Source organism: Coffea arabica, chromosome 2c, assembly GCF_036785885.1.
Source record: "Coffea arabica cultivar ET-39 chromosome 2c, Coffea Arabica ET-39 HiFi, whole genome shotgun sequence".
NCBI classification, from domain to species: domain Eukaryota; kingdom Viridiplantae; phylum Streptophyta; class Magnoliopsida; order Gentianales; family Rubiaceae; genus Coffea; species Coffea arabica.
The window spans coordinates 4,005,743-4,017,236 of NC_092312.1; the positions used below are offsets into that span (position 1 = coordinate 4,005,743).

The 11,494-nt window shown below is 33.7% G+C and overlaps 1 protein-coding gene across 1 annotated transcript; it reads right to left on the minus strand.

Moving 5' to 3' along the window:
- Positions 1 to 8,319: 8,319 nt before the first annotated feature.
- LOC140035806 (pectinesterase 1-like) lies at positions 8,320 to 10,034 on the minus strand. The gene is made up of 4 exons (XM_072077204.1): positions 9,517 to 10,034; positions 9,205 to 9,411; positions 8,846 to 9,087; positions 8,320 to 8,658 (listed from the first exon to the last, which is right to left on the minus strand). Exons 1-4 carry the CDS (start codon positions 9,991 to 9,993, stop codon positions 8,490 to 8,492), a joined length of 1,095 nt encoding a protein of 364 aa, XP_071933305.1. The 5' UTR covers positions 9,994 to 10,034; the 3' UTR covers positions 8,320 to 8,489.
- Between the last annotated feature and the right edge of the window lie 1,460 nt (positions 10,035 to 11,494).

Genomic DNA, 11,494 nt, shown 5'->3' on the forward strand with positions numbered 1-11,494 from the left:
TTATAATTTTTAGGGTTCTTAGTCACGCTAAAGATAACTTTTTGTTTGTTTATTTATGTATTTAGCAGTTTTGATCTATAATTAATTGAGTTCTTTGTTCTAGGCAATAATATCTATGGCATGATGTGACAGTGATCAATTTAAAAATTTTGAAAGCTAATATGGAAAAGGTTATTAGCTAAAAGAATTGCGTGAGTCAGACAAAATTTTTGTTTGCAAACTTTAATACCTGCTGTAGAACATAATTTGGGTAGTTCAAGATTCTATTAGATCGTATTTTGATTGAGGAATTTTGATGAAAAATTTGAAATTCTCTTAAATATTTATAAATTAATTGGATTACTTAAAAGGTATTTGAATTTGTAATTAAATGTCTGAACTACAAAGTCTAATTTGTGAGCATATTTTAACCCTTATGATTCTTTTTTCTTTTCTGTTCTGTTTGGTGGTATTCATCCTTTTTTTTATTACGTGTTAAAAATTAATAAGACATTAATATTTGAATTTACAAGAACTATTTAATATTGGTAAGTTCAAAATATTACTAACAAAGAAATTAGGTTTGATGATGATGTGGATATTTTATTGAAGAAATTAATTGTAAATAAGAAAAGAATTCTTTTAGGAAATATAAAATTACTTCATTAATCTTGTCTCATTCCATCCCATTTATCTCATTGTAAACATGTCATTGTAATAAATAGATCTAATCCTCCTTTCATAAAAATCAAATTTAACAGATAAAATTTTAATTCTACATTGCCTTTCCTCTTATTTCTTCCCAATTCATTTAAAAACAAAACGGTGCCTTTCTGTTAGGCCTGTCAACGAGTCGGGTCCGGGTCGAAATTCATTATTCCGGACCCGGCATATCAAATCGGATCTGAATTCGACCCGTTTACGCGACGGGGCTTTTACTCTATGTTCCGGATCCGGGTCTACTCGAAAAAAATTATGAAAATGAGAAAAAATATACTTGTACACTAATTTCTAACCAATACAAAAAAAATAAATAAGAAAATAAATCAAATTGACTTTACTCAAATACATCATCTTAATTAAATTATATTAATAAATATACATATTTTAAATTATTAATCCATTTATATCCGGATCTGGGTCTAATACGGGCCGGAATTCTATATTCCATATCCGACTCATTTTTTATTTGATAAAACGGATCCGGATCCGGATCCGGGTAACGGAATTAAATCCCTACCCATACCCGCAATAATTTCACGGATCTGGGCCGGATCCGGATCTAGACCCGACAGGCCTACTTTCTGTTAAGGAAATGAAATAAATAGATCAATGATCAAAAGAAATTTGATTTGAACTTGCCCCTGATGTCGCCTCTGAACCTATCCCTTGCCAATCGTCCTCTGGCCCACGTCCTTGCCTAGGATTAGCAATGGAAGGGGTTTGAGGCGGGCGAGAGATTTCCCGCTCTTCGCCCTATCGGCTATCACTTAAAAGTTCCTCCCATCTACCGTCCCATTCTTGTTATCTTCGCCACGCCCTGCCCTTCGTCTCGTTACTCGTACAGGCATCCCTATCTCTTTTCTTTTTTTTTAGCTGCTTTTTTTTATTTTTTTTATCCTATAGGGAGTGGATCCTGTAGGCTATTCCTCACCCTTCGCAACTTGTTGGTAGGGCAAGGTTCGAACCAGGGACCTAAGTCCCATCTTTAGTAACTTTAGTCACCAGACCAAACCCCGGAGGGCGATCTCTTTTCGCTATATATATTAAACACTAATAATAAATTTACTAATCGTTCTTTTGAATTTTTAGTAAAAAAATTTAACATGAGATAAAGTTTAAAAATTATTTTGACCTTGTGAATCCGTTGCTCTATATTTGATTTTACATAAATTATGAATCAAGTATCATTATTTTTTATAAACAACATTCCATAAAAAAAAAAAGAGTAATTATTGACAAAAATATCATTTTATTACAAATTATTAACAAAAAATTTATACTATATTATCACAAGAAAATATCATATTACTCATTTCATATTACATATATACAACTATATTATATTATGAAATTTGTATTTGATATATATATACACGTATGTAGATTATATAATGAATTTTATATTGTATATTATATATATTACATATTATATACTATGAATTTTATATTTAAGGGGGGTGGGCCGGGGGTGTCCTATTTAACGCTCGGGGAGAAATCTAACCTTGCTTCCACACTCCCCATATTGAACCTATCTTCATTGTCATCTCTACTTCTGCCCTATCCACTGCTGGTATGAATTTTAACTTACAAAAGTTCATGAGACATTATAAAGCGCTAAAAAATATATATGTATATCTTCATTTTTAAAGTCTCAGAATTCTTCAGTGCATTTTCCAAGGCTCCTTTTTTTTTTTTGTTGACAAACAAAATTTACAGAAACGTGGGCATAATTACAAAAAGATGGTGTATGATTGAGTGTGTTAATGTGTGTTTCGCTAATTACCAGAATTCTTTTGGGCTAAGGCAGTCCATTGTCAACCAATGTTTATCACTTTTTATGCGGGTTCTTCTAGCTCTTAGTATTGTGATAAAATTGTTAGTCATTAATGTACCAAATTAAACGAGACTTTAGCCCTTAGCACTGCAATAGAATTCGTAGTCATTAATGTATCAAATTAAGTGAGTCATTAATGAAGTGGACATTTAGTAGTTACTCACCTTTTTTTCTCTTTGATTAAATTAATTTAGGAAGCTTAGGATATAAGCAGTAATAAGTACTTAATATATACATGCAATATACATGTAAAATACTAGTTTGAAGCAGGGACGAGGTTGGAGTATCCTCCCTGTCTCCTGCTCCGTCCCTTGCCTTTTACTCTCCCGTGACGTGGACAATCGCGGACACCCACTTTTATTACCATCCTCCTCATGTTCAAACAAATTTAATCATTTTCTTATTTTGCAAATTGGACATTATCTCTCTTATTTTGAGGCTCGTCCACCGCAATTCATTATCAGAAGGGACACATACACTGGTAGTGGCTATACACGTGCAGGTGCAGCCATGCCTAAAATTCAATTGAAAGGAAATGGAGTAAAAAATTGAAACTCCCATGGATAAATCGTACCTATTGTGCAGGCGAGATCTTGCAAGTTGAGCCAAAATCGAATGCCATAGCAACTCACTTGCAACCACAAGAAAAAGTAGGCCAAGACTTTCTCTCCTTGGGTCGTTTCGATCACCGGATCCTCAATATTACTTTTTCACTGATAATTTAGTATCATTTTTATATTTATGTCAAGTATCCTGTTTATATAATTTTTGTCATGTGTTATTTATTTAAATTTCTTCTACTATCACGTGATAAATAGGATTGACAATAAATTTGTTACCGAATAGTGATACAGAGGATTCTGGCTGAGTTCAGATAGATTGAGTTAAATAGCTCACAAGTTAGCAAATGACTACTATTTATGCTAGCGGAACCTATGGATGGAATCATGGGTGCGTCTATGGTGGAAAGCTGAGTCAGCTTTGTACCGTAGGCAGAACAAATGGAATCAGGACAGCACATGAGCATGGGCCAGGCAAAGGACAGCGACCGTGAAATAGCTACCGAAACCGGGTAGAAGGAGTTGTAAAGATGGGACCCACTTTAGTATATGGACTGTATTATTGTAAATAAACATGTACCCGCACAAGTTGTGGGCATGTTTTATGAATCCCAAAACAAACTACGGTTACCTGATGATGATTAACATTAGGTAAGCATTTATAGTTTAAGATTGGAGTACACATGGCTTAATTAGATGATTTATTAGAAACATAATTAGCACAGTACTTCAAGAAATTAGAATCGTGACATAATTGACCCAGTAGATTTTAATTTAAATTTAGAAATTAGATAAATAATCTTATATGTAACATGGTGACTTTTAAATTAATATCGAATTTGTAGATGGTAATCATAAACTTAATTAACATAGCACTTCAAGAAACTAGAATTGAGATTGTAGATAAAATAATCATAAATTTTAGAAGAAAATACTCCCCTCTTTGAATAATAAAAAATTTAGAGTGGCAAGTATTAATCTCTTTTTCTTGGTAATCTTATTAATATTGAAAAATATATATAAAGAGAGAGAGAGAGAGAGAGAGAGAGAGAGACCTAGAATGTGTCTTATGCACTAATATAATATTAAGTACCAATCATTCATTGACTTTTCTTTCTCTTTACTTACAATTGATCATTAATTCATTTTGCATACTCTCAAAACATTAAGTTTAAAAAAATTACTCATGGTTTGGGGATTGCATCACATATTTCATGAATTTTCACAACAAAATGATCTACACAAATTATGGCATGCATCTAGGTAGTTAGTTATACACTATCAATTTATTTTAGATTAATCTTTTTTTATACCATCCATCCAATATTTGGAATTTCCGATTTCAATTTCGTTTTATAATATATATATTAATATTTATTTATTTATTTATAGATATAATAATATTTTTTATTTCAATTTCATTTTATAATATGTATATTTATGTATATTTATATATATAATAATATTTTTTATAATATTTTTATATATAATAATATTTTTATAATATATTTATATATAATAATATTTTTTATAATATATGCAATATAAAATTTATATTATATAACAACACATCTAACAAAAAAGAAAAAAAAGGTTTCCGAATTCGGTGAATTAAAAATTTACCAAATTCCGAATCGAATTTGGAATCGAAATCGAAATCGGAATTGGTGAATTCGAAATTGAAATCGATCGGTAATTCCTATGCCAAAATTCCAAAAAATTTCGAATTCAAACTTCTGAATTACCGAATTCGAATTCGATGCACACCCCTACCAAGAAACTAGAATTGAGATTATAGATAAAAAATTCATAAACATAAATCACATAATACAAAAGTTTCAAAGATTGAACGTTTGAACTATTGAAATAACTAGATAGTTACCAACTTAAGTTCTAACTCTGCAACTAGTTGTACTGGACATGACAAACTATAAATCACAAAATTGACTAGTAAAATAGTGTCAAAATTTGAGAATTTTTAAATATTAACATTATCTAATGATAAGGATAACCAATTATAGCAAAAATCAAAATTTACTCTTAAAAGTAAGTACTGAATTAAAAGATTTTGTTGTGATAAGGATTATCTAATGAGAGCAAATCCATTGAAACAAACAAACAATGACATCTATATAAATGTCAATTACAATCTCGTATTCAAATTAATATACATATCCAAACAATGCACTTGACGATAAAATAAAGAGGTGAGATCCAACACATTATTTAAAACACCAACATTGTTTAGAGTAGTTACAGTAGTTATATTGGCAAAATGTGATTAAGTAGTCAGAGTAAAAATTAGTTTTTCTTTAAGGATAAAATAGAAAGTTTGAAAAATGACATAAAAATGTTTACACTAACTGCGATCTCTCTAACTTTATATGTTGAATAGATAGTAGCTTTTTAATTAGAATCAAAATTATAGATGATTTATTAGAAACATAATTAACACAATACTTCAAGTAACTATAATCGTGACATAATTAACCTAGAAGATTTTAATTTAAATTTAGAAATTAGATAAGTAATCTTATATGTAACATGGTGACTTTTAAATTAATATCGAATTTGTAGATGAGTAATCATAAACTTAATTAACATAGTACTTCAAGAAACTAGAATTGAGCTTGTAGATAAAATAATCATAAATTTTAGAAGAAAATACTCTTCTCTTTGAATAATAAAAAATTTAGAGTAGCAAGTATTAATCTCTTTTCCTTGGTAATCTTATTAATATTGAAAATATATATATATATATATATATATATATATATATATATATATATATATAAAGATTAGAATGGAGAGAGAGAGACACAGAGAGAGAGAGAGAGACCTAGAATGTGTCTTTTGCGCTAATATAATATTAAGTATCAATCATTCATTGACTTTTCTTTTTCTTTACTTACAATTGATCATTAATTCATTTTGCATACTCTCAAAACATTAAACTCGTGGTTTGGGATTGCATCGTATATTTCATGAATTTTCACAAAAAAAATGATCTACACAAATTATGGCATGCATCTAGGTATTTAGTGTATACACTATCAATTTAATTTAGATTAATATTTTTTTATACCATCCATCCAATATTTGGGAGCATCACTAAGTGTTGTTAATACACATTTTTCATCTATTAAATTCCTTTTGTGTCTTACTATTAAGAGTATTTAATATTTCCTCACATATATAAAAGTTACGGTTTCTTGAGTAGTTTTGTTAATTAATTATTTACCAATTACTCACCCTCCTTTCTGTGCCTTTCTTTTGTTTTTAAGCACTTCATTTGTAAATTTTCAGTTAATGTTAGTAATTACCAAATAAGTAAATACCGTACAAAAATCACCATATCATAAAAATTCTTTTACAAATTAAATTTCAAATTGAAAAACCAATTTTCATGAAAAAATACATTTTTAAATGACCATAAAATTAATTATTTCTACATACATAGGGAAACTTAATGCAACAGTGGTAGAATTTAAGTGATTCTTTGACTTTGTTCTTTTATTTATTTATTTATTTATTGCTTAAGTTTATCAATTATTGATCCATTTTTCACTCTCTTATAATATTAAGTTTAAAAAAATTAGCATCTACACCAACCAATTTATATCAATGTTGCTGTCCACTGCTTCAGGTAATATAAACTTTGCCGGTTACCTTTGGGATCCAAACAAATAGACAAAGATGCCTATGCTGAGTTGTCATCTTAGCAATAGTTCTGCCTACGGTGCATCATTTGGGATCCTCGGTGACATGTTTTCTGTGCCAATCCAATGTCACCTATAGTATTGCGCCAAGTGTCCTGTTATTATTTACACTTTAATTTTCTAATAATTCAACTTGGTTTGGTTTAACACAAGTGTAAATAATAACAGGACACTTGGCGCAATATTATAGGTGGCATTAAATTGGCACAGAAAACATGTCACCGATGATCCCAATTGACGGTGCATAGTTGATCCGACTTTCCACCATAGAAGCAACCATGGAATCATTAAATATAGTTGCAGAATACTACTCATTACCTTCCCCAGAATCAAAAGCAACTCCCAAAAGAAAAAGGCTACAATCTGATTGTTGATAAGTAAATCTGAGAAAAAGACGATACATCCGTTCATTCATTGGTGTAGCTGCAGGGGTGCTAGGCCTGTTTGTCATGGTTACACTTACCCCTGCAGCTGCAGTAGAAAAGGATGCATCGCCAGTTACCAAATGGTAAGAGACGGAGAACTTCACTTTGCCATCTGAGCCTCGCCCAGGATTTTGTAGGCAAGTGTTGTAAGAATATCACTGAATAATGTGGGGAAGAAATTTACCTCGGAATCTTCAAAGATCATGGGACTGTTTCTACCGGTTGTTATGACAATCTAGTGGGCATTGGAATAAAACGTCATGAAATTATTGTTTTGTCGTCTGTACAGCTTCTTCAGCCCAAACCCGCGAGAGATGATGCTGACAATATTTTGAAAACGAGTTTTATTGTTTGGAGCAAATGCGTTTACGCCTTGGCCCATGACGTCGAGGTCCCTGCGTCATCCCCATTTGCCGAATTCTGAGTACAGATCTATCTGCATCCATTTTCCTCTTCTCCTTTTTTATTTTTTTATTTTTTGTGTTTCTGTTTTAGTGATTAGTTGCTTATTGATGTACACTAATCCTATGACAGTGCAGATTAAATTTCAAGAACGTCTTTACCTTGTGATTGTGAGAGTAACACGAAGAAGATTTTCCTTCCATCACCAAACAAAAAGAAAAGAAAAGAGTAATAGTAGAATCACACACACGTTAAAAGCTATATACACGTACAAAAATTCACAGCGTTACTTCATATTGAGTATTTATAAGACAGGGATTACAATCCTCTGCAATACCTCTTCCATCCAATTTCTCCGAGGGAGGGATGAGTATACCTAAAATTTAAGAATAAAGAAAGAGAATGACCAAGTTACTTTGTTTTTTCGGGAGATGATAACTATTGTATAACTTATTTATCCTAAACTACAGGAAGGGAGCGCGAGAACCTAAATAGGCTGTGTTTTGGGGCTAGCATGCACACAAATTTTACTAGATCAAGCGAGTAATTTGGTATAATCCTTGAATTCTTTTACTATAGGTAGGATTTAAACCTCCACCTATAATCTAAGAAAGGACTTAAGACCCTCCCGTGACCACTGAGCCAAGCTCAGCGGTTGAATGAACAAGTTACTTAGTTCTCCTGAAATATGATTAAAACTGGTTTGTGTCAAAATTACAACGTCTATAACTTTATAGTTTTCGTAAGCATTTCTAAATGTAAAAATTATGGTGCGCTCCAAATATTTATTTCGGGAATACGGATGAACGAATTACATGAAGAAAAGGGCAATCCAGAGCTAAGAAGCTTAAGCTGGAACTTGGGTGGGAGGAAGCAGCCACTTAGAAGCCTCGATGAATCCAAGAGTCAGAAAGGGTTTAACTTCTGCTTCAGTAAGCTTCTTGGTGAATGCAGCCCGGCTATTGTTTGTGTCTGAACCTGGTCCGGTGGAACTGAATTCTCCGAACAATACCGTCCTGCAATACACCATTGCCACCATTAGACAAATATCCAAGAAAACAAAAACAAGAAAAGGAATAACTAATCAGTAACTCTCAGCCAACAATACACACACACACACACACACAAAAGAAGCTGTCTTGATAAATCTTGAAAACCGAGTTCGCTGGCGTGTACTGTACATTAAATATGAATACAACTTACTTCTCAGTCTCCGGATGGGAGTTATTAGACCATCCGTCGGGGATTACCGCGTCGCTCATATCGGTGTAGGCAAACACGACCTTGCCATAAGGCATCCAAGTTCTGCCCAAGTAAGCAGTGCGACCTGTGCCAGTCACTTTGCAGTGGACAAATGAGTATCCTGTGTCTTCAGCATCGGTGTGCCTCGCCTGTGCGGTGATCCATGCCTGTTGGTCGCCTGGGATAACATGCAACTCAACATTCTGCAATATGAATCACATTCAAGATTTCATCCACAGCTTGTTCGCATTCTTCGAGAAAATGATCAGAAAAGAAGTAAAAGATGATGAATTGATCTTCTATTTTTACTAATATTTTACCAAGTAGATGGATTTTCCGTTGCCAAAAATGAAATCTACGGTGCCTTCGATGTAGCAATCCTTGAACAAGTGCTTTCCTTTGTCGTCGCAAAGGGTGTCTTGAAAACCAAGGAATTTGCAGTTGTAAAAGGAAGCCTTATCCCCTCCAATTCTCACAGCCAACGCCTGGGCTCCCTTCACGTCGCCGTTTGGCCTTGGTGCTGAGTTCTAGAGCAATTCGAAGCAACCCAAGATGTGATCGATCAGAAACAAGACCTTCAAGGAAAAAGAAACAAGAACAACGCGTGCTGGCTATATATGTAGTTCGCTTACCGCAAGAATGAGGTTAGCGGCGTTGAAGTAATCAGATTCAACAATCAAGGTGGCACTTTCCACGGTTCCATACTTGGCCGCGTTACCATCAAACACTAGAGTAGGCATATTGTTTGGATCTCCAATTATTGTGATGAATGGCTTGTTACGTTCAATCTTGATTTTCTCTGTATAGTTTCCGGGGCCAAGTGAAATGATGACGCGGTTGGTATTGTCATTTGGGATGCTATTGATGGCATCGGCTATAGTCTTGAACTCACCGCTTCCGTCGCTCTTGAGCTTGATGATTCTGGGATTGGCTTCTGCAGCGACTAGTGCCGGGTCCAAAGTGTCTTTCCGGGATGCCAAAGGTTGCACATTTTGCTCAAACCAGCTATTCAATTGAGCCTTATCAGCGGGGGCAGGTACGGTATCATCTGAAAGAACAAGAGGAATGAAGAGAAGGGTTGAAAAAAGGATTGCTTTGTTCAAGGCCATGTCACCAATTTTGGTTTGTTTTTGACTTGCTAATTATGCTTTCTTGGAAGCCAGCAAGTGGCGAAGGTAAATGGAGGAAACCGGGCTGTTCTTATAGAGCGCGACGTGAAACCAGAGACACAGATGAACATGCGCCAGAGAGAAGTCATCGGAAAAGATTGTGGTTGTGTTTTTTTGTGGCTTAGAATCAATTTTTGTAATGACATGATGGCGCCTTTTATGAATTTGGAAAAATGCCAACCGTATTTTTTTGAGAAAAAAATTAATTTAGTTTCCGTTATTTTTCCACGTACACTAATTCTTGCGGTAAGCAGCTTTTCGTAGTGCTTTAGGTAGTTTGCCAGTAACAGTATCTTTCTCATTATTCGAGAAAGTCTTCATGCTATGCGTTTGCATTACATATCCTCAGCCCTTCTTTAGCAAGGCTCTAGAATGATTCAAAGACGTTATACACAGAAATCTATTTCCTGCCTGGCCAGATGAAATGTCAAGAAATTAACCATCTTCAAATTTTTAACACTTATCTCAACCTAGTTAAAAGTTGATGACTAATTAGTTGATCAATATTGTGAAAATCAAATGTCTCTCGGTGACAGTGTTGACATTATTTAATATCTTAGATATTTCTTCAGTCTACTTCAACTCTGGCAGGTATAAAAAGCAAATAAATATTAAGGTATCAAACTGGAAATTACTAAGTTTGGGCAAATATCTGACACTCTGCAAGCTATGTCTGCCTTGAGAGTCTTTTCCGCTTCCATTTCTGTTGGTCCTAACCTATGTTGTTTTCCTTTTACCTTTGGTGTGAGCTTGTTTGTAAATGGTAGTTGACAAGTATCTTTAGATTTTGGGATTGTCTATTTTCCTACTGTTTATGGAAAGACAGTAGTATTTCTTCAAACTATTTGAATATTTATTGACTTGTTTCTGATTAGTTGGGAGGCTTTCTTCTTGTATCTTTCAACGACTGATCTAGGTCTCCAATAGTTTTCGTTTGAGTGTCTATGAGATTATTTCATGAGAACGTAATACTGCATTATCTTAGGTAGGTTACAAGTTCACTACCAATATGGAAAACAACTTCGTTTTTATGACCATCGGTTGCTTGTATCCGCCAAGAGATTAATAGTCGAGCTTGTGCTGCATTTCTTTTTGGACCTTCAGCTGGTATGGTAAACTTCGCTGCATGTCTAATGCAGTCTTATGCATATTCACTAATAAAGTTGTGCTACATGTAGATGGATTGCACATTATCATGAACATGAAACTCTTGCAAGAGAATGAAGAGGAAAAGCTGTCAAAAGAGGAACAAGAGATGGCTTGGGACGTACTCAGGAGAACTTTTTTATGGGAGAAAGTGCAACCAGTTTGACCTGATGCATCTGCAATTGATCAGCAAGAGAAAGACGAATGAATTACAAATTTGCACATGAGCAGCAGACAGTACCTCGAGGAAACTGCATTTGATGAAAAACCAGCACGCAGAAACACAGTTCCCTCT